We start from the raw sequence: 24,475 nt of genomic DNA, 5'->3' as shown, positions 1-24,475 counted from the left end.
TTTTTTTGTGTATGTCTATGTCTCTATGGTTGTGTGTGTGTGTCTAAGCTGTCTGTGAGTAAGTTTGTCTGGGTGTGTGTGTGTGTGTGTGTAGGTCCATCTTTGTGTATGACTGTAGTTTGGAACAGGAGAGACTGTGATGACCTTGTATTTGTAATTTTCCCTTTCATGAAACATTTACTCAGGTCAGTTGCCTTACGTTTCCCACAACTTGGTACAAAACTCAAAATCAGTGCAAGTTTGGCAGGGTTATACTATATCTTATGCCCACAAATTTCAAGAAACCACATTGGTTTAGAATTTAATTGATAGTGGACTCACTTTCCAAGCATAAAAACAGATGCATTCTGCAGTGGAAATGCCCTATCCCACTAAAATATCTCCCATTTCAATATTAAAACTCCAGGCTCCAAATAAACTTTAGGTGTTTGCAAAAGCAGATAGAAAGTCTGATGCCTGATTGAGGTGCCCCTTCCTGAAAGGGTTGCCCAGAACAAATTGCTGCTTCGTACAGGCTAACCAAGTCATGTCTTCATAGGGACTATTGGTGGTCTCAACTAGAAAGATGGGTTTAAACAATCATACTTACCTGAATGTGGAACTGGAAGATGCTAAGATGTTTCCACAGTAGCTGCTTTGAATACGCAGGCAAAATCCACCTGGATGTGGGTTTTCTCCTTCATGACATTAACTGGAGTTTGTCCAAAACCTCCTTTCCATCTAATCCTTTGTAATATCCAGCTTGTCCTCTTCTACTATTACCAGTGCCCCTTTGATCGCCTCTTCAGTGAAAACAGGCAAAGATTTGTTCATTATCCCAACCGAAAAGCAAAATACTGCAGATGCTGAAGATGAGAGCTAAAACTGAAAGGTCTGGCAGCCTCCGTGGAGAAAGACAAAAGAGATAATGTTTCAGGACAATGATCTTTCTGTAGAACCCCCATCATCAAACCTGAAATGAAAGCTCTTTCACTTTCCCCAGAGGCTGCCTGACCTTCTGAGCATTTCCAGCACTTTATTTGTGTTATTATTCCAGCTTATTAAAGTCTTGAGTTTATTTTACTTGTCCTTTTGTGACCCTATCTTGTCTTAACTCAACTTGTATTTATCTGCCTGTAGACTACCAATCTTTTTCTATTTTATGATTTAATTTTTTTCCCCATAAGACTTTCTTAGTATCTATTTTAAATCTTAAATTCATCCCTTTTTGTGACCCTCTGCTTTACTGTTTATGTACTTTGCAGGAATCCTTTTGTGTTAGATTCCATTTTATCCCCTTTAATTATCCATTGTTTCTCAATATTGTCCAGTTCTAATTTTTTTAGTGGAATATATTTCTCCTGTACTTTCTCAGTTTTTACATTCGATTTTCTCCCCTATTGTGCAATCTTCTTGCCTGTCTATATTTTTCTCCAGTTTATTTTCTTCAAGCTCCATTCTCATATAGTTGACTTTTCCCCAATGTATTACTGTGATTTATATACTGTCTATCTGGCATTCGAATCTTATTACTTTGTGATCACCCTTTCCCAGATGTTCCCCCTTCCTAATGTTCCCTGTCCGCTCTGTTTTATTTCCCTTTGTTTATGAGGTCCAGCAATATATCCTCCATTCTTTCATAATGCTCTTGTGAAACACCCATGGACATGTTTCTAGCAGTAAAGGCACTGCAGAAATGCAAGTTGTTGATGTCAAAAAAGTCCACCTTGTCTGTGTGGTTCAATTGAGAGTCTTGTGTCAAGAAATTGTTTCAGGTAAATGCAAATGAGCACCTTTGGAAATAATTTCTCGCAACTGCTGTTTTATTAACAAATTAAATTCTGTTACACATTGCAGCACAAGATTCTTATAAACTCTGAATTGGCACAGGAAATGTTTAGGACAAGTTCCAACCGTGTCACACATCTTCCAGCAGGAGGCACTGCTGTGACAGTTTTCTCACTGCTGATACTACGAAGCAGAAATATTCTCTTAAGAATTCAATCACGCACTATTAAACATGATGCTGTCATTTTAGGAAATAAGAGGTAAAAATCTGGAAAACAAATGGTCACTTCAGTATCAAAGCATCCCACCCACTGAAAACATTTTTCATGGCAACATTGGCAGGCTAGCCGACTGTGAAACAATGGATGTGACCCCTGCTCCCCAGTATCAGTTGGAGAACTGATTGAATGAGGGGTGCTGGGGCCTCTGGTATCTGTCTGGACTGAATTCCCTGAGCGCAGGATGGAAAATTAAAATCCTGGGCTGATGTGACTTGACCCAAGCTGACCATTCCACCAACCAGCTTCAGGGCTTTGAACAAGGCACCCTCAGAGTCCAATTCAAAGTGAGAAGACAAGGCATGATCTTTCATTTCTTTAGAGACGTAGTATACTTGGAGAGAAAATATGAACACGTGGTATACACACAAAAGAATACATGAAGCTTTGTTTAGCTGGCATTGGATTGATAAAACACTAAAATACAAAAGTAAATAACAGCATAAGTATAATATATTATACGTTCTTGACTAAAGCTTTTTCCATAAATTCTCCATTATCAGGTAAAATAAATGTCTGAGCTATACAAATAAAACTATAGACTTTGATTAAAATATGTAATATACAATATGATGAAAGCAGATCAAATCTGTACTTCCTCGGCTACCTTGTCTAATGTGTTGATCAGCCTCTGAGATTTGGACACAGCTTCCCCTAACACAGCGTAGGGGCCGTCTCATTGCTCGGAAAGCACCGGCCACACCCTTTGGGAGAATAGTTCTTTTTTTCTCTAAGCCCCTGTACAATTGTCCAGAAGAGACAGCAATTGGCAAAGCAGTTCTGGGATTCCAGTGGCTATGTGCCAGTTTCCTCTGCCTGTCTTTGAAATCAGATTGTCTGCACACATTCAATTCAGAGTGCTGCATTTCCCTTTCATGCCAAGGATTCTAACACAAGCTGATTCCCTACTGACTTGCATCTCTCCCCTGATTTATACAATGGATATGTGAGAGAGGTACTCTGAGGACATTCCAACTCCAGTGACACGGTGAAGCCTTGACTAGTGAAGGCACCCAGTGTGTGTCTGTCCCTTCCTCACTTAACCAGACTGTTGCCCCCAGAAGTTTTGTTTGCTTCAACCTTTGAAGGTTAGGTTAAACGTGGAACCACATTACCAGTAAAACATATTTCCTAACTCACCGACCTTCAGTAATAACAAAAACACAATGCTGGAGAAACTCATCTAGGTCACTGGATTCGAAATGTTAACTCCCTTTTTCTCTCCACAGATGCTGCCAGACCTGCTGAGTTACTCCAACATTCTCTGTTTTGTTTCAGATTTCCAGCAGCTGCAATTCTTTGTGTTTACTTCATCATCAACAACAATTCTGTTCACCCTTTCCTCCTCCCTCCAGGCAAAACTATGGGAAGCCCCTGGTTGACTGATAATCACTGTTCTCACAAAGAGACCTGTATGTTGAATATATCATTAGATATACACATTTGGCAGAGACAGATTGACATTTTAGGACTGACTTTATCATTGCAATAGAGATTTCTCTGATTAATACTTTTGTCTATATCTGACTAAGAACATAAAAATATATTTTTCTTTACTGAACCAAATGTTCCTGATCTCTCGTAACCCGAGATGGCGTGGAATCTTCGGTCACAACCATGGCTGCTTTGGGCAATGTGGCTGGGAGAGTAACTTACTGATGGCTGAGTCATAGGCATTGCAGTTGCTAAACCACTATATTGACTTCAGCTTAGTTATACCTCTGACCAGTCCCTTGTTCTACCCCCTTCCCCACACCCCCTTGTGAAATACACTTAGAAGATATTTTACCAGTATAATTTGATTAGTCTGACATAATTTGATGTCAAAGGTTGTCTGATTTAAAGCTGCTGTGAAGCCTGTGTCCTGCCCATGGCTTCACGACACAACAGAATGTGAATTCAGATTCCTTTCAGCAACCCCAATAGAAATGCTAACCACAGTTATAAACTTCAAAACTATTGTGTTTGCAAATGGCATCTAACTATTTGTCCAAATAAATTTACATATTTAATAAAATAAGCACAGCAACAACTATCGCATTAACTCACCATCTGTCAGGCAGTATAACTCCATTCTGAGATTTCATAATATTCCATTTTGTCACCAAGTTCATATACATATATTACACACATACTCATACAATATATTATATATACGACACTGTGAGCTTTCTGAGTCCCGTTCAACACTACAACCTTGCAATACTTCACACGACCATTGTGAAGGCAACTGAGCAGTCAAAGCATTTTTGCAGGATATCTCATTTGGTCCAAATGATTCACTGCAATCTCATTCACCACGGTTAATTCATACTCTCTCGGTTCATTTACTTGGCTCTGAGGAGGGGGAAACTGGGTGGCACATAGGAACTGCTGCATGAGAAAAGATCAGGCCCCATCTCCTCACTTTCTAACATCCTCACAGTTCCAAGATCCAATTATACTGGAGTAAGTGGTGGGCACATTGAACTGGCTACAAGGAATCAACATGATATCAGTTAAAGTTGGACAATATTTTTCTCTCTGTCGGTCCTCTTGGGATATAGATGCTGCTGTGTTGACCATTTCTGCTGTTTTGGTGCATTTAATGCTTCTGTTGAAATAGGTGCAACAGATGCTTTCCCAGGAGAACAGAAGGGTTGTGTATACTTTTATTTAGAAAGTGTGACATTAAATTTCATGGATCATTCAAATATTTTGTTTCAATCTTTGCACACTTAAGATTGAGTGTGATTAATTTGTACTGTGCTCAGGAATTCAGAATGTGATTGGCATGACCTGATGAAGGGAACAAGTTTGATTATATAAATAGAGAAAATATTAGAAATCCTCAGTGATTAGGAAGCAACCGTGGAAAGAGGAACAGTTACACTTCCATCAATAACACTTTGTCTGATTGGGATATGTATAGCAAAGAAGTAACTTTGCCTATTGTCCAAAAGTCTTTAAGTTGTTGTTATGAAAATAAAACCCGCTCACTGATGGGATAATTCTGCTTTTGAAAAACATGCAGAAGATTGCATGGCAAGGAGCCAAACTAGCATCTTTTCTTCAATGGAAACTAGATGAGGGAGCAGAACAGGAGCAAGGAGCTGAGTCATAATGTTTTGTTGAGGGGAATTAATTGAAACCCCTGAATAACCAACTGTCTTACATGTGGGAAATCTTCTGAAGATGAGTGACAGATGTGAGGGACAGGCAACTTCACTTCTTCAGACTCTGAAAGGCTTGGGTTGGCATTGGAACATTAGTGACAGTGTTTAGTCCAGAACAGGCCAGTGAATATGTTTCAAGAGATAAGATCATGTAGTGTAACAAAACATTCAGAAATGAGTGTGTCACCCTTGCTCTAAGGTTAAGTTGGAGGGCATGATTGGAGAGATGCTACACCTTACCTGTCTAAGTGTCCATTTATCATGTGTATATTCCAGACAGCAAATGTTCACACACACCGTTTAGGTGTGGGGCAGTATTGTACCTGAGCCTGTTGCTATCTGCACCCATATACCCTCCTCACCCAACTCCTCAGGTGAACTCAGCACAGAGGCCTGATCCCTGGGTCTGACTGGGTTTGTTTGAGTTTAGTATCCCACATACTCCTCGAGCCCTGCTCATTAATTGCACTCTCTAGTTTGTAGAAATCTCCATCAATGTGTGTGTTAAGAAAAATGTCCAGGAATTAGCTTTAATCTGATTGAAGTGTTACAGTGTTAGACAATTCGTTCAGTAATTCAATGAAATGAATTTTAGGAGTAGGCCTGACCTATGCTTCACACTAAGGAATGCCATGTCTGTTACATTTGATTGTTATATCAGGTAAATTGCACTGAGTTATTATCAGTTTCACACTCTTTCTGACATTTTGCCTTGGGTGATCTCACTGTTAGACCAGTGTGGGGCTGATATTGACATTAGACTGAGAGGACTGTATGTCTTATAAACTGGGAGCCTGTCAATGTACACTTGGAGGACAATCCCAATGCTCTGCCAGTATAGGATTTACTGATTTTTTGAATCTGCTGTATCTATAATAGCATACCCCTGATTTCACAAACCTGAATATATTGATGCCTAATAAGTGTCACCCACTATCCTTTAATCGCCTGAAAACGCCCTTTCTCACTGTCAGCTCCTAGCTCCATTTCCCACACTTTATAATGTTCACAGGCATCAGTCAGTGACCAAGCTTCTGCACTTTAACATAGACCTGAAAAAGCCTCCACCAAACCGCAGCATTACCGCCACTGAAACATATCTTGCGGTGACTTGTCATTGTTTCTAAAGGCTTGATGGTTTCTGAGGGAAAATATGATTACAATGAGGTCAAGCCCTGCTTAGCTGTCCCTTCCTGACCCTAGAGCAATCAACTCTCAACTGATATTAACGAAATCTCCTGTCATCGGAATATTTAGATAGAAGCTACAGCAAGGTCTGGCTGAACTGAAACAGAGAAAGATATTTTCTTTTGTGTTTTAAAAAAAATGTTTTGATGCAAAGGAAGCTCATTCCTTTCATGTCTGACAGCGGTGGTGAGACAGAAGTAGCCATCCATCTTTCTTTACCAGCTCGTTCCCTTGGCTTCTCTCTGAATCAAGGCTTCATCTCTTCTGGGGCCCCAGCATGACCTTGGTGATGAAATTCACAATGGCTGATGCAGGCTGTTCTGGGTCGAGCTCAGCAAAAAGATGGCAGACATTGTCCAACGTGCTGCCCTGCTTCTTTGCCACAAAACCAAACATTCTGGAAGAGAGAGAAAGAAGGAAGTGAGAGAAGGGCTAAAAACTAGGTTCAATTTGGATTTCAGACCGGACAGAAAAAATTTTGAAAATTTCAATTCCAGAAACATTCCTTAAGAAACTCCTTTAGGAGCTTAAGTAGCCATTAATTGGCAGCAAGCAGCCTTCCTGTTCGCTGCCTCCACCAGCCCTTTCAAAATTCACAAGCGTCCCAGCAGCATTGGGATCCTGAGAGGATGTGCATATGTCAATTTTCTGATGCTACGTGCACCCAATCCCGTGACCCTTTGAAAATCCAATCAAACATTTCTTAAACTTCTTCCTTAACTGATGATAAGGGATCGGTTTCACAATCTACATCCTGCATATAAGTTCAGGGCTGGAAATCACATCTTACAGAAGACATTGAGGGCACAATACTGATGAGGCTTTAGTCTGCAGGGTAACACAAGATAGCTTTGTGAAAATTGTCAGTTCAAAAATAATTTTGCAAGTGAAGTGGTTTGATCAGGTTTCAGCTGAACATCTGTACAGGGACTTCTTACACTGATGCTTCAAAGCTGGTAATGCAGGGATGTAGCTTTGGGCAATTGGGACCTTAACTCTGTTGCCATGGGGAATTTAGTCATTTTCTGTATTGCATTTCCCCTCCTCCCAGTGCTGAACACATGGCTCAAATCAGGATCTTGAGATGCACAGATCACAGCTGTCAGGGCCAACACATGGTCCCAGTCTCTGAGATCCCCTGTGTACTTCCCGAATCACTTACTTTGATGTTGTACCATCTGCGTTGGTCCACCTGGAAAAGAAGAGATGCAATGTGGTAGGGTGTGCACGAGAACAAAGGCAGCTACAGCACTGAAGAATTCAGGTTAGAGGTGGGGAACTTATTTTTTCTAATTTTACATTTTGAAAAAAAGTGAACACTACTGCATAAATTGTTTTTAAATTATCTGGTTCTATAATATAAAAGTCCAATATCTAGCAGTATAACATCTTTGTATTCCACGGTTAAATTCAGTGTCAAATACATAATTCTGATGCTACAATCTCCTACACAGATGTCAAACTGTTAACATAGAGGGGGTTAATTTCTAACTGTTCATTCCTAACTTTTCCATCAGATTAATCCTTAGGCAGTGCTTTTAGTTGAGCTTTTACTCAAGCAGCTCCGTGTCACATGACTGTGCTCTACAGGCTGTTACCAGGAAGGTACACAGCCAAAATCCAACTGCGTTTGGGGGAGCATTAACTCCCCTCTTCACTCTGCCTGAAATTTGTTTTCTTGTCCAAACAGCTGTTGATATTCGAGCATTTCATACTTGCACATGCGGTCCTCCCAGTGAGTATAGGGTCTACAGCAAAAAGCTGCTCCTAATTCGGCACAAATTGGCATTCACCCTCAGAGAGGCCAAAGGATGACTGTGTGGGAAGTAGTTGGAAATGTCATAATGTTGTGAGTTTTGAGGTCAAGGCAGAGCATAAGAGAGCTTTCCTCTGCATTTGGTTGGGTTATATATGACTAGCTGTGAATGCTGGATGGAACAATGAATATTCTTCTCCAGTCCTAATACCCTCACCCTATGAGCACAAAGCTGAAAAGGAATGGATGATTGATAATAATACACCAACATCTAAGAACAAACCCAACAAAATGTAGCCACATGTAATCTCTAAAGCAGTAATACCCAGATCAGCATGAGAGTAGCTCATTTTGCCCTAACTAGGGTCAACATACCTTCGATCATGTGGATCTAGGTTACAGAATGTAACTGTGTTGACTGGATAATGGCGTCTGAAAAAAATTCTGTTGAGCATAAAAGAAACAAGTATGTTTAGAAATGGAAAGAAATTTACAATAGTGGAATTTCTTTTCAACCTGTTTTGTGAAATCCAATTTTATCAGCAAAGAGAACAAATGGACAAGGTCCGTAAAACTGGCCCGATACTGCAGCAATGGCCCGTGTTTAAGATTCACATTCTCTGTCTCAAATAACTTTGTAGCTTGGAAGTGGCCAAGGATTCAAAAGTTATTCCCAATCAATTTTTTAAAGTTTGGAAATTGACAGATTTTTGTCAAATCAGCAACTATCCCCAAAATTTCACTTGTTTTGTGATTTGCAGAAGATCTGGTCATGTACCTGGGTGTGTTTTTGGTGGGAGGGCAGGTAAAATAGGCAGGTGCCCAATCAGCACTTCACTGCTGACCCTTGACCCCACCCCATAATACAGAGGGCAGGCAGCTCCCAAAATTGGGAACCCACTTTTTGTAAATAAATAAGTGTAAATTGAACTTGTTCTAATACCACACGTAATATGGGAAAATATGTCTGATGCGGATATTTGGACATGTATGCGCAGGTTTATTTTTAAATACCTATTTGAAGAAAAGCAGGAAGGAAGACTGGGGAAGCACCTCTTTTGGGAGTTACTGTTTGTGAACTGGGACAGATTCCACCCACCACGATGATATCCCACCTTTCCTTTTCTGCTACTTGACAGAACCTGCATCCCTCTCAGGCTCCAGGATTCCTCCCCACTCTCTAAACCCGGGGAACTGGAGTTTCTTGTGGCAGTCTTCAGGCCGCCTCCTGCAGTTCAGGCAGCATCTTCTCCTGAGCTCTGCCATTGCTTGGAGAAATGGAACTACTGACCATTCAGACACACTGATAGCTCCCAAGGGCAGGATGTCCCATGCAGTGTCTGATGTTAGCAACATAAGAACAAGAGGAGGCCATTTGGCCCCCCTTCATGCCTCCAAAACTCTTCAAGATATCTGAATTCCTTTAGGTTTGGTTTCTTGAACAGCCCCAACTTTAATTGCTCCACTTCTGGCTTTTGGAAGCTATGATCCCAAGCTTTGGTATTCCCTCCCTGCTTCTCTACCTTGCATTTTCCTCCTTTAAAATAGTCCTTAAAGCTGACCTCTCCACTTCTCCTGGGTAGCATGATGGATCAGTGGTTAGCACTGCTGCCTCACAGCGCCAGGGACTTGTGCTCGATTCTAGCCTTGGGCGACTGTGTGGAGTTTGCACATTCTCCCCTTGTCTGCATGGGTTTCCTCCCACAGTCCAAATATGTGCAGGTTCAGTGAATTGGCCATGCTGAACTGTCCATAGTGTTCAGGGATGTGTAGGTTAGATGCATTAGTCAGGGTAAATATAGCACAATAGGGTAGGGGCATAGGTCTGGGTGGGATACTCTTCAGAGGGTTGGTGTGGACCTGTTGGGTCAAATGGCCTGTTTCCATGATTTCTATGATTCTATGGTGTGGCTTAAAGTCATATAAACCTCCTACAAAGCACCTTGGGGATGTTTTATTATGCTAAAGGTGCTATATAAAATGAGTTATTGTTGTTATAGTTCGAGTAACACTAATGTGGACTTACTTTCGTTGGCTGTCTGTTAAGGTGATGCCCTGGACTGAAACTTTGAAGTGTACCACAGTGGCGGTAGGCCGAGGCTTCATGGCAAAAGTCTGCATAGTTGCTTTGGCGACTGCTTGTGGCCCAGTCAAGGATTCTGTCTCCACTGAATTGATATACAATACATTGCAAGCTGAAAGCCAGAAGAAATACTGCATCAGACAGTACAGTGCACTAGCCCAGCCCAAAGTCCAGATTAAAACAAACCAACTATTCAACACAAGCCAGCAGATTCCTTACGAGGCATTAATGGCCGTTTCCTAAATTAATACCACTATTTTGATTCAATAATCTATCCATTAATGATATCTCAGTAATTCTATTGAACAAAGCTGAGAGAATCCTTATCCACTGATATAGAGCAGAAAGAGGCCAATCAGCCCATTGTGTCTGTGCTGGCTCTTTGGAAGAGCTCCAATTTGTCCTGAATCCCTGCTCTTTCTCCACAATCTCTCACATTATCCTGCTCTCGACATCTGGTTTCCTTTGCAAAAAAGAATTCTGTTCATCCTCTCCTCACGTTGTTATTTGTGAATATTTAGAAGGAAATCCAATGCAAGCTGTTATTAAGGCCTGTGCAAAACCAGGCACAATTTAACTCTGCCTAAGTGAATGGCTTTGAGTGGGAGAGAATTCGACCCAGTATTCCCATTCTTCATTCATCCTAACAGAAAAGCAGGTACCTTTTGGTCTGCCAGAAACTTGCTGGTCTTTCAGTTGTTCAGGACTAGGTATTGCAAACTGGCAGATTCCAATGTTCAGCACTACATGCTGAGGGATGCACTAAAGCACGGGGCAGCCACCACAAAGGTTCAATGAGGCAAGGCCACTGTCTAATGCCCCCCTCCAATCGTACACTCAGGGACAAGATCCCACGTACAGCCCTTGAGCTGTATGCAGCAGAACCCATTTGGCATGAAATGTTTGGTATAATTTCATCCTCTAATTGTAAATGTAGTGAAGTACTTCAGAGTATTACACAGTGTCTTCAATGAAACTGAACTATTGTGCACTTTGTCACGTCAAATTTAATATGCCATATATTACACCTTTAGAGATTGTATGAGGAAGGGATAGTTTTTAATAAACAGCAGTGAGCAGGTACCAACAGGAATCCTCACCCGCTCCCTGTTTGAGCAACTCTGCAGCAGTACTGGTATTGCCAGGGGCAACATTATCCTGGGTTTCATCCATGGGATCTGGAAGGGAAAGGCACAGCAAATTATTGTCAGTTAAATCCTCTATCTGCAGCCCTCACAGTTAGGAGAATTCTCCTCACTAAACAATGGCAGGAACATCGCAACATTTTTATTGAGTTGTCTCGAGTTTTCATGGCTATTAGCCCCTTTTTTATATATACATGTTCTTGAGATGTGAGTATTGCCAGTAAAGCTGACATTTATTGCCCATCCCTAATTACCCTTGTGGTGGTAATGAGCTGCCTCCTTGAACAGCTGCAGTCTGTATTGTGCAGGTAAACCCACTGTTTTTTTGCAGTTTGGTACACCTGAGTTGCTTGCCAGGCCATTTCAGAAGGCAGGAGAAAGTGAGGACTGCACACGCTGGAAATCAGGGTCGAGAGTGTGGTGCTGGAAAAGCACAGCAGGTCAGGCAGCATCTGAGGAGCAGGAGAATCAACGTTTCGGGCAAAAGCCCTTCATCAGAAATCCTGAAGAAGGGCTTATGCCCGAAACATCAATTCTCCTGCTCCTAGGATGTTGCCTGACCTGCGGTGCTTTTCCTGCACCCACTCTTGACATTTCAGAAGGCAGTTGAGAGTCAACCACAGTGGGTTTGGAGTCAGATGTCGACCAGACCAAGTGAGGATGGCAGATTTCCTTCCCTGAAGGACATTAATGAACCGGATGAAAGTTTCTACCAATTGAGAATTTTCACCATCTTTAATCATTCCAGATTTAGTAATTGTTTTAAAGTCTGCTCAGTTACTACAGTGGGATTTGAAATTGTGTCTCTGGATTACTGATCTAGTCATGTTATCACTATGTTACTGTTCCAGTAGCCAGAGATGAGCTGCACTATTCAGAGCAGGAAGCTCTGCTCTGCAGGACTGATCACAGGTCCCAATAACAAGAAGGCACACAGATGGCAAGATCTAGTGTGATGCCTCCATGACTTATTGTTAACCTGACAGCTGAAGAATGATGCCAGACAAAAAAGTCATGTCAGGTAGCTATAAACACAGGAGGGCAGCACTGAGGCCAGGGCAGCTTTGAAGCAAACAAAGTGAATTTAAAATGATAAAGGGTGGAGAGCCGGTTCTCTCAAGTTATCGACATCAGTATCCAAATTAGTTAGGAAAGGTTGAGAAGAACAGAGCTCTGAGGGTTACTTCAAGAGCTATTATGTTAATATTCTGTTTATTGCCAAGGATGAGGTATTTGTGCAAGGGGATTAACAATTATACTGCTAAAATTTGTGCTTTGCTCCAATTCAAGGTGGTGCCCCCAGGTGGTCCTGGAATAGTGCCCAGTAACAGTCAGTGTCTCCAGGATGGAAGAAAAGTTGGAAGAAACCCAACCCAGAAACCATGGCAAGTGCTGTCCAGCAGAGGGAATAAGTGCACCATGAATCAACATTGCAAACTCCGTCCCTATTCCAACAGTGGACAAATCCCCAGAATTTAACAGTAAACATACGAAACATTTATACGGCAAATGTTTTCAGGAATAATTGATCACAGATTATTTATAATTTGGTTCTGATGGTAAGAGTTTGTATCACAATCACTTCATTAAAAATAAAAAGCATTAGAGAAGTTCACAGACCAAGGTCAGATTAACATTTTAGAAACCACAATCCTAACCACAAGCATTAAATATTCCAATATACCATTCCCAGCCAATCATTCCATTGGAAAAGGGATCGAATTCTGACAAAACTGTGAGATGGAAAACCCATCTCGAATTTCCTTTGCTTCATGCTCATCTAGGCCAACAAAGCTCACAGTGCTAATAGGAAATAAACAGAGTTGGCCATTCAGCCCTTCCAGTCTGCTAAACTATTCAATAAGATTACAGTAGATCCTTGCTCTCGAATCTACTTTCCTAGCTGTCACCACCAACCCCAGCATCACCCAAACCAGTACCTTGGTTCCCTCAGTGTCCAAATGGCTGTAGATTCCATGCTTGAATATTGCTCTTCTAGCACCACTAATCCAAAATCTGGTTTCCAGCATCTGCAGTCATTGTTTTTACCTACCCTGAATATCAGTTGGGCCTGTTTCTGAGCTAGATGACTCTCTGACTCAGTAACTGAGCTTCCATGGCCCTCTGGGATAGCAAAAGTTCAAAGATTCATGACCCTAGGAGTGCAAGTACATAGTTCCTCGAAATTGGTGTTGTGGGTACACAGGATGGTGAAGGAAGCATTTGGTATGCTTGCTTTTATTGGTCAGTGTATGGAGTCTAAGAGTTGGAATGTCAGGTTGTGGCTGTACAGGATATTGGTGAGACCACTTTTAGAATACTGCATACAATTCTGGTCTTCCTATTATAGGAAAGATATTGTTAAACGTGAAAGGGTACTGAAAAGATTTACACGAATCTTGTTGGGGTTGGAGGTTTTGAGTTATAGGGAGAGGCTGAACAGTCTGGAGCTTGCTTTCCCTGGAGCATCATAGGCTAAGGGGTGACTTTTAAGATGAGGGGGAAAGTCTTAAAAGGGATCTGACAGGCAACTTTTTCATGCAGAGGGTAGTGCGTGTATGGAATGAGCTGCCAGAGGAAGTGGTGGAGGCTGGTACAATTACAACATTTAAAAGGCATCTGGATGTACTGGTGTATTAATAGGAAGGGTTTAGAGGTATATGGGCCTAGTGCTGGCAAATGGGACTAGATTTATTGAGGATATCTGGTCAGCATAGATGAGTTGGACTGAACTGTCTGGTTCTGTGCTTTATAACTCTATGACTGATTCAGAAATTTCTCCCATTTGAATCCAAAATGGCTGAGCCGTTACCCTGCTATGAAATTACCTCTCATTTTTCTAAATCTCCAAAGAATACCGGTCCATTCATTCCTTGTTGGGCAATTCTCTCACATCCCAAGAAAGCAATTCTTCACATTTCAAACATTCTGAGGCTTTACAAGACATTGTCGATTCAGGTGGAAAACTTCCCTTGTTCAATGAAGGCACAGCTTCGTCCCTCCCTCAACAGGTGACAGTGGTACGTGTGATCTTTAACCTGTGTCTTGAAAGCACACAAGGTTGATTCTCCCCAAATATTCTGTAAATATTTAGGTTTATCTCGCCCTGACCCCCATCTCTTCCCATCCCCTCCCATCCCCAATACTTTACAAGAAGACTGCTATCTTTTAGGTTCAGAGGGTGTGTTACCTTTGTCTGGAATCTTTAGCTTGTAGGGCAGGGAGATGGGTGTGATGGAGTGCTGATAAACCAGGGCTGATAGACTACCTGCATCAAACACAAAAGCCAGTTAGTTTTCAATCCCAAGGAATCACTTTGCAAAAGTATCTGAAGGGTCACTTTCTAAAAAAATCTCTTGCATTTATATAGCAGCTTAATACACAGTAAAACATTCCAAAGAACAGCACTAGGAGTTCTAAATACCAGAAAGTCACAGATCACTCCAACAGAAAATTCAGGAGCAACATCTTTGTTGTGGTTCTGTTCGCCGAGCTGGAAGTTTTTGCTGCAAACGTTTCGTTCCCTGGCTAGGGAACATCATCAGTGCTATTGGAGCCTCCTGTGAAGCGCTGCTTTGATGTTTCTTCCGGTGAAACACCGGAAGAAACATCAAAGCAGCGCTTCACAGGAGGCTCCAATAGCACTGATGATGTTCCCTAGCCAGGGAACGAAACGTTTGCAGCAAAAACTTCCAGCTCGGCGAACAGAACCACAACAACGGACACCCGAGCTACAAATCTTCAACCAGACTTTAAGCAACATCTTTACCCATAGAGTGTGAGCATGTGGACGTTGCGACCACAGGAAGTGGTTGAGACATATAATATAGATGCATTTAAGGGAGAAAGGTGATGAAACACCGGGGAGGCAGGGTTAGAAGGATAGAGCTAGATGAAGAGAAATGGAAGGGAATTTGTGCGGAACAGAAATACCAGCACAAAACTGATGGGCTGAATGATCTTGTTCTCTGCTTTTCTGTGTAATACAATACCATTTGATCTGTGATAAGTCATTTGGTCATGTCAGTAACTGAAGGTATGACCAATGGTGCAGTGACTAAAGTCGGCAATGCTCAAGAGGTTGGAAGTGAAGGAGCACATCAAGCTGTGGCTGCTGAAATGGGAGATTTTTCTGAGTGGTCTGACTTTGTTTTATCATGTGGTGTTTTAGTGACTGAATGGTTTGTTTAAAAAAAATGAGTTCTTTGCTTGACGTGGGGCAGCTCCTATTCGTTGCTCCTAGTTATTAAAGCTGTAGACAATGAATCAATCCAGCACATTGAGACTCTCAAAGATGCTCTCTCCAGCAGCATCCAGCATCTTACCAAAGTGAGGCTCATTCTGGCAACCCTTGATCTTCACCCCTTTTGGGCCTGTCTCGATGAGGAAATGCCTAACCAGCAGCTCATTGGGATCACCTGTGGGGACAATTTGCAGAAATTAGGACAGCACTGTGCCAAAAGAAACGATGCGTACGATACCCGGCTCAGTCCATCCAAGCCTAGCCTTCTCCGGATCCCTTTGCTCCCCATAAATGAGCTGCCTTGTATATTCTAGTTACTAACAGTGGAAAACTCAGAGCGGGTAGTGGGTCAGAGCAAGACTGGCCAGGACAACAATCCCTTGACTAAAACTAAAATCCAGCAGATGCCAGAAATCTGAAATAAACACAGAGAACGCTGGAGAGACTCGGCATGCCTGGTAGCTTCTGCGAAGAGAGAAACAGAGTGAATGTTTTGAGTCCAGTATGACTCTTCAGAATCTCTCCAGTCTTGCCCAGTGACAAGACTCCGATGATGTGGAGGTGCCAGTGCTGACTGTAAGTGAACAGCCCCAGGCGAGTAAAGTGAGTGCTCTGTGACCAAGGAGTCAGATCGAGTCTTCCCCATTTGCCTGTTTTATCCTGATAAGTGAAATCCCATCTCATCCCCTGAAGCCCCCTCAATTCTATCGGTCTCACTTGCAGGTTGATGGGTGATGCTTGCTGTTACAGTAAGAGTGGAAAGACCGCACAGGGAAGGTCCTTTAGCCCAGCGATTTCCGCCCCCCCCCCCCCCCATTCTGCATTCTGCATCCTGCAAACCCGTTTGTCTCACTCTCCCGCTCTACCCCTGTGAGTTTATTTTTCTCAATTGCCCGTCCAACCTCTTTTCAAAATCATTTATTGTCTCCATTTCCATCACCCTGTACGTTCTGATGCCAATTAAAAGTGGGCCAGCCTGTCAAGCAGCAGTTGCTGGCACATTCTATATTTAAACAATGGAGCAGGGAATAGATTTTGCAGAATTGTCCACAAGCTTGTTCAGGAAATGATGAGAGAGAGAGAGAGAGGAAGGGCTTGAGGGGGTGAACATCGATTTGGAGCCACACGCTGGGATCAATTCTGCAACTACCCGCTGCAAGCTGGGATAGAACTGCAGTCAAAGTTCCCCTGAAACGTTCACAGTCAAACACAGGGCTGGCTATCTGAAACATACCTTTTGTGCTGTGAGAGCTGAGGTTAGCTGGAGGTGTCACCACTTTGAGGGCAAGGCCATAAGCTCCCTGGAATGAATTGCTGTCTCGAATGAGAAAGGAGCCTGGCTCACGATCTTTCAAGAGGGCGATAGCTGCGAATGTGAGATATTGGATAACAGATTTTACAATTCTGAATTACTGCTGCGAATGGCCTGCATGAGTGATTTGCTCAGATCAGAAAAATGAGCAGTCACAAAGCTTCCTCCCATTAAACTCCAATCCACTCTTTCATGATTATCCGGAACAAAGGAACACGAGGAGCCCCCTCCAGCCTGCTTTGCCATTCAGTAAGATCTGGGGCCTAATTCCATATCCTCACCTTTTGCTCATAATCTTTTTTGTCTAAGAAAATTTACTAATTTTAGATATAACATTTACCACTTATTGAGCATCAATTGCCATTTGTGAAAGTTTCACATTTTTATCACCCTCTGTGCACAGACATGTTTCCTAATTTCATTCGTGAAAGATTTGGCTCCAATGTGTGAAAATGTGGTCCTTTACTTGAGCGTACGCCCATAAGATACAGGATCAGAATTAGGCTGTTCAGCCCATCAAATCTGCTCCACCATTCAATCATGGCTGATATGTTTCTCCACCCTGTTCTCTTGCCTTCTCCTGTAACCCTTGATCCCCTTACTAATCAAGAACCTATCTCTCTCTGTCTTAAATACACTCAATGACATGACAGAAATGAATTCCACAGCCCTTCATCCCCAGGATCATTCTTGTAAACCTCCTCTGGACCACCACCACCCCCCCCCCCCCCCCAACACCACTAAATGCTTCCCTAGATACACAGTTTTTTTTGTAATGCCTACAATATTCCAACGCAGTCTGACTACAGGCCTATACAGCTTCAGCAGTACATCTCTGCTCTTGTATTCCAGCCTCTTGAAATGAATGCTAACTTTGCATTGGCCTTCCTAACTGCCAAATGAACCTACACATTAACTTTAAGAGAATCCTGAACCAGGACTCCTAAGTCCCTTTGTCCTTCAGGTTTCCGAAGCCTTTCCTCATTTAGAAAATAGTTAACAGGTATTTTAAATCACGTAATATAGTCATAAAATCATACCCATAGGAATATTAAATTAACGGGCTAAGAATGTTTACCAGCATCACCAAATGCTATTTATAATCTGAAGATACTTAATGGCTTACTCATTAAAAAATATGTTCCGTGCCCCGTGCAAGTATCAAAATCCATATGTAAAGAATGTTGTAATTATTGTAAATAGACAGCACTGCACAAGATCTCTACATTTTCAATGAGAACAAAATATTGTGATGCTGGATATCTGAAGCAAACACAGAATGTGAAGGTGCCGGGGGTGGACAAAGTCAGATGTCACTTGACACAGGTTACAGTTCAACAGGGTTATTTGAAATCACAAGCTTTATGAGTGTTGCTGCTTCATCAAGTGGAGTCAGACTGGGTTCGATTCCAGCCTTGGGCAACTATTTGTGGAGTTCTCCCTGTGTTTCCTCTGGGTGCTTCTGTTTCCTCTCCCAGTCCAAAGATGTGCAGGTTGGTCATGTTAAGATGCCCATAGTGTCCAGGGATGTGCAAGCTAGGTGAATTAGGAAAATGCAGAGTTACAGGGGATGGGTCTGGATGGGATGCTCTTCATAGGGTTGGTGTGGACTTGATGGGCTGAATGGTATACTTCTACGTGCTAGGGATTCTATAATGCTGGAGAAACTCAGTAGGTCTGTAACATCTGTGAAGAAACAGTGAATGTTTCAAGTCTGGTATGACTTGTTCAATGCCCATGGTTTGAAACACAGGCAAATAAACCTATAAGATAGAAGTTACTTTAAAAGGTACATTCTGAACAATTTGTAGCTGCAATTTATTTCAATGGAGCTTCAGCATTACTCATGGAATCTTACACACAAAATCCACTTTGTACCTTTGATAATGTGAATATAGATTTGTAAAATTCTTTTGTTGCACATATAATACAAAATCTTACTTATGAAAAAAGGATGACGGAAGCTTTTTCTCTGAACAGCCTGTTCCCCTTAGCATCTTGAATACTTGGATCAAATTAGCTCCTAACCTTCCAATTTTCAGAGAATTCACTCTAAACTGTGTAATCTCTCCTCAGAGTTAACCCATGAGCCCTGCTATCACTGTTGAAGACATTTTGAAACACCTATGTGACCAAAGAAAAATGATTTCTAAGGAACCCTAACTATTTATATAAATGCAACGAGTAAACAGAGAGAGAGGTAAAGGCCGTGGTACAGTTAAGAGGCAAATTAACAATTGGGGAGCTTTCTGCAGATCACTGCCCCGCCCCTGGCAACCACCCTATTTCCGATCTGGTTAATGAGTTAAGGAATAACATGATTTAATTGTGTTGTTGTCTATGGCACTGTGTCCAGAATGTCTTGTTGCCTTCTCATGCAGGGGGACACATTAAATGGTCTGTTCCCACAAGGCTATTTTTGAAAAAGGACCCTGGTGTCACGACAACAGGAAGTTATGGCTGAAGTATGTTTAGAGCTGCCTGATGATCCAACAGGCTATCTGAGGCTGCTGCGTTGGCTAAGCAGATGCTTGCGAGCACAGATAAACAAAAACCTCATAATACTGCCCATGAAGAAGGGGCTTGAATTAAGAGATCTGGGATTAACCTTCATTAATATTATTTGGTCTTTTTTTAATACTATCAGCAACCCTCCCCAGTTTAAGGGGAATGTTTGGCTGCTTGCCTTACCAGATGTGGTCCTGAGATAAGCAAGGGGGAGGGGACGATGTGAAAGAGACCGACAAGAACCCCAGAAGTAAGAACTCCAGCTTTGTGGCTGAACGGTTTTTGATTATTTTTCTTTAAAAACAACATTTTGCTATTGGGTGTCTCACTACTAGTTTATGGGGCTTAACACCTGTTTCAATCTATCGCCAGGGGCATTTGAAAAGTGGGTCTATCCAATAGAGGTTTTGACATCTTTCAGGCACCTTTTGGGAGCACTGAAATGGGCCCTTACTGTGTCTGCTTTATGCCCCTAGAATGCACACAAGCCCACTTTTTACTGCAGCTGCGCGATTGCTTCAGAACAGGAGACAGGATGAACAAAAAGCTTCCAGCCTAATCCTCAATGCCATTATGTGAGTAATTATGAGTAAATAACAATAAGGGAAATTTGGCATATTGGTAATTTTAAAGTGCTTGGGGAAATACGGGTCAAGGTGGAATGTGGAGGGGGAGGGTCCTTGGATGAGTCTCCTTGTCACTGTCAACTCTAAACCACAAACAACACCTTTCATCCAGACATGGCAGTTCACCTTGGTCTCTGGAGATGTTCGGTTTATACCAAAACTTTGAGGTATCCTGGACAAACTTGGCACTGATCTGGTTTTCCTGATGTCCATCTGCAGAGAATAAGGATGGCAAATGATTAAATAAAGTTTACTGATATTAGATTTTGCTTGTGCTTAGAAGGACTGTCTTCAGGCCATCAGGAAGGAGGGAAGGTGACATCATCAAGCGATGTGCAGGGTCAAGAGTTGGGGGTTTCCTATAATTTGCAGGTTTTGGTGAGCTGGGTCTTCTCTGATTTGACAAATTAGCAGCAAATGTCCAACAGGAAGATTCCATGGCCTACAAGGAAGGGATAATTCCTTGCCCTGAGGAAAAAGCGTTTCAACATTCCCATAGTGAAGGAGCCATGTTAGAAGCTTTTACAAATGTCTGCCTGTCATTGAGGTGTGGGGAGAGTGTCTGGCCTAGGACCCTTAGTAGACCTTGCAACTGCCAGTTCGTTGCTCAGTGGATTTGGGGATCAATTTTTGGGTTCACCACTTCGACAATGACTGGCACCAAAGATTGCTTGCTCATGATAAAGTTGAACAGGCCAGAAAGGTTGTAAACAGGGATTTTACAGTTCAGAATTTCCAGATAGTTCATCTTTTTCTGGGTTAAAGGGCGGTGTGTGGTAAATCGGGGGGGGCAGGGAGGGATCAGCAAGTTTAGGTGGTTAACACATTCCATTATTGCAATCCCAGTCCCAGTCAGCTGATGCCCAATTGCCTTCAAGGTTCATGGCTTTTGGCATTTTGGTGCTCCCAACCAATGAGAACATTATTTGGGTAATCTCTTTGAGGGAACCAATGGGATACCAGAGTGCCAATGCTGCTGCCACACAATACGATAGCTTACCTGTCAATGATGACATTGAGAAGTCCAAAGTGGTGGGCGAGAAGGTCACATGGTGTGAGGCATTTTCAGCGGGAGTATGATGAAGACCTCTTAGCGTTGGAGAGAACGACCTTCCGTTGCTCAATCCTTGGCTGGAGGATTGACGTTGTTTCTCTGGCAATGGTGGCTGCTGGAGGCCTCCTGGGCTTCCTGATTGGTAGGTGAACACTTCGGCAGGCGACAAGGGAGTATAGTAGGGTGTGGAAATTGGGAAGGCAGGAGTCGGAGGGGCTTGTGAATCCGGGCTCCCTTGACAGGACTGAGGAGCAACCATATCTGGGAGCAACAACGGATGCTGCACTGAAGGGTTCATAAAACATGGGACACTTAGGGCACTGTTCACTGGATGTCTGACAAAAGGTGAACTCCCAGGCGTGTTGGCGACATAATGATCAGAGAAGCTCTCGACTGGATGACCCTTGAACACTAGGCTGCAGGTTGAGGAAAGTCCATTGGGGCTGTCTAGCCTTTTACTTTGGTTTACATTTAACTGAGTATCGACAGTGACTGCCTGGTGCAAGTTCCCAGGGCTAACTGGAGCTGCACTAGTTTCCATGCCAGTTGCTTGCTGGCTGTTCGTGGGATGATCTCCTGGACTTCTAGGGCTTTCATTTCTATGACAACCGACAGACAAGCCACTTTTCCCTGACCCAGGAGAGACAGGGGGTTGAAGGTTTGCTTCTGTCCCAGGTGGAGTTGTACATTGTGGGTCAGGAACCATCGATGATTGGACTGGTATTGCATGTCCACCCTCCACTGTCCCAATGCTGTTGATGATTTCAGATATATAACAAACATGAAAAAATACTTTTAAAAAATACTCCATTTTTATTCATTCATGGGATATGGGCATCACTAGCATTTATTGCCCTTGAGAAAGCAAGGTGAGCCACCTTCTTGAATAAAGGGCGAAAGTGAGGACTGTAGATGTTGGAGATTAGAGTCGAGAGTGTGGTGCTGGAAGAGCACAGATTATCAAATAGCATCTGAGGAGCAAGAGAATCGATATTTTAGGCAAAAGCCTTTCATCAGGAATGAGGCTGTGAGCCGAGGGGGTGGTGAGATAAATGGGAGGGGGGTGGGGCTGGGGGAAGGGAGCAGAGTGCAGTAGGTAGATGGAGGTAGGAGTGCGATGTATACGGAGGTTGGTGGGGTGAAAGGTGAGGACCAGGAGGTTCTGTCCTTTTTGCAGTTGGAGGGGTGGGATTTGAGGGCAGAGGTGCGGGACCCCACCACCAGAGATATATTTCCCTCCCCACCCCATCTGCATTCCGGAAAGACCATTCACTCAGTGACTCCCATGCCAGATCCATGTCTTTAAAAGAGGAGAAAGAGAGTCTGAGTGTGAGCGCATATGTGTCAGCCAGTGTGACAGCACATTGATGTGTGTTTGTGAATGTTCATGTGTGTTTATATGTGATATGTGAGAGAGTACAGAATCATAGCGATGTACAGCACAGAAACGCACCCTTCAGTCCAAATTGTCCATGTCGACCAGATATCCTAAATTACTTCAGTCCCATTTTCCAGCATTTGGCTGATGTCCCTCTAAACCCTTCCTATTCATGTATCCATCCAGATTAGTTTTAAATGCTGTAATTGTACCAGCATCTTATATCATTCTGATTAACATTATTTCATTTTAATGTTGTTTACTATTTGTGACCTGTTCCCTTAAAATATATCTTCGTTACCGGTTTAAAGACATTTTTTGCATTATCAGGTTACATGTAATCACATCAGGACCTAATCAGAAGACATAGGGGCAAACAGGCAAAGTGGAAAAGGCAGAGGGAGAGAGAAACATGCGCGCGTGCACGCACACACGATGGGGTGCCACGTGGAGATGGATCAGGATCCAATTGCAGGATGATTTGGTTTTGTGAAATAAGTTACAGTTAATGGTGGGAGTTTGAGCGAGTTGTCATGAACTGCTTAATTCCTGCAGTCTGCAGCAGCCGTTCCAGTTTCTGAGAACCGCTGTGGTGCAAATGAAATGCAGATGCAGTGAGAGGAGGAAGCAGTTGAACATAACAACTTTCAATCTATTCTTGATGATGAGCTGTCAGATTGAGCTTGCAAGGTTCAGCTGTGTGTTATCTTAACTGACAGAATGTGACAACTCAGAAGCTCAGGATACATTATTTCATTCCAAAATACTCCTGAAGCAGCCCAAATTTACAAAAAAAAATTCTGCTTTTGATTTAGTTTTATTTCTTCAATGTGCTGCTATAAATCCTGTTGCAATTGTGTGCTGTGTTTCAAATTGTCAGTCAGCTTGATGTGTACACACTGACTAAATGCTCAGGTTTCAACCAGATGAAACACTCTCACTAAACCTACTTAAAATTGGATTTAAAATGAAAGGTTTTCCAGCCATCCAGAGGCATTAGCGAGTTTTGAGAAGATTTGTAGCTCAGGTTGAGGTTCTGGATGTAGGTTTGCTCGCTGAGCTGGAAGGTTCAGTTTCAGAAGTTTCGTCACCATGCTAGGTAACATCATCAGTGAGCCTCCGGATGAAGCACTGGTGACATGGCCCACTTTCTACTTGGGTTGGTGATGTCATTTCCATGGATGTCATTGCCTGTTCTTTTTCTCAGGGGCTGGTAAATGGGATCCAAGTCAATGTGTTTGTTGATAGAATTCCGTTTGGAATGCCATGCTTCTAGGAATTCTCGTGCATGTCTCTGTTTGGCTTGTCCTAGGATGGATGTGTTGGCCCAGTTGAAGTGGTGTCCTTCCTTATCTGTATGTAAGGATACTAGTGAGAGTGGGACATGTCTTTTTGTGGCTAGTTGATGTTCATCTATCCTGGTGGCTAGTTTTCTGCCTGTTTGTTCAATATAGTGTTTGTTACAGTTCTTGCACGGAATTTTGTAAATTCTGAGCAACAAACCCAAACAAGCTGACAAAACACATACAGAAACCCTAGCCAGTCTCCCGATATCAAAGGCATCTCGAAAATGACTACAGACTACTCAGACCCCTTGGCATCATGGTAGCCCACAAACCCACCAACACACGAATACAGCAGCTAATGAACTTGAAAGACCCTATACAGACAACAAGCAAAACTAATGTCATTTACAAAATACCGTGCAAGAACTGCAACAAACACTACATTGGACAAGCAGGCAGAAAACTAGCCACCAGGATAGATGAACATCAACTAGCCACAAAAAGACATGGCACAGTCTCACTAGTATTCTTACATACGGATGAGGAAGGACACCACCTTAACTGGGACAACACATCCATCCTAAGACAAGCCACACAGAGACATGATCGAGAATTCCTAGAAGGATGGCATTCCAACCGGAACTCTATCAACAAACACATTGACTTGGATCCCATTTACCGCCCCCTGAGAAAAAG

General features: G+C 42.6%; 1 protein-coding gene across 6 annotated transcripts in view; it reads right to left on the bottom strand.

Annotated features, from left to right (window-relative positions):
• Positions 1-1,781: 1,781 nt before the first annotated feature.
• Positions 1,782-24,475, bottom strand: part of LOC132805784 (tensin-1-like) — a 284,100-nt gene continuing 261,406 nt past the window's right edge. For 5 of the 6 annotated variants that reach the window (XM_060821037.1, XM_060821038.1, XM_060821040.1 and 2 more), the window contains 10 exons: positions 21,062-21,867; positions 20,188-20,274; positions 16,850-16,981; positions 15,698-15,790; positions 14,563-14,640; positions 11,328-11,405; positions 10,171-10,339; positions 8,520-8,588; positions 7,551-7,580; positions 1,782-6,785 (listed from right to left, as the gene is read on the bottom strand). In XM_060821037.1, the coding sequence (XP_060677020.1) occupies positions 6,644-6,785; positions 7,551-7,580; positions 8,520-8,588; positions 10,171-10,339; positions 11,328-11,405; positions 14,563-14,640; positions 15,698-15,790; positions 16,850-16,981; positions 20,188-20,274; positions 21,062-21,867 (1,684 nt within the window). In that variant the 3' untranslated portion in view covers positions 1,782-6,643. The remainder of the gene's footprint in view (positions 6,786-7,550; positions 7,581-8,519; positions 8,589-10,170; positions 10,340-11,327; positions 11,406-14,562; positions 14,641-15,697; positions 15,791-16,849; positions 16,982-20,187; positions 20,275-21,061; positions 21,868-24,475) is intronic. The other variant, XM_060821039.1, reaches the window with a different exon arrangement.

This window comes from Hemiscyllium ocellatum, chromosome X (genome assembly GCF_020745735.1).
Source record: "Hemiscyllium ocellatum isolate sHemOce1 chromosome X, sHemOce1.pat.X.cur, whole genome shotgun sequence".
NCBI classification, from domain to species: Eukaryota; Metazoa; Chordata; class Chondrichthyes; order Orectolobiformes; family Hemiscylliidae; genus Hemiscyllium; species Hemiscyllium ocellatum.
The sequence above is the reverse complement of the archived record's forward strand: the minus strand, read 5'-3'. Positions and strand labels throughout refer to the sequence as shown.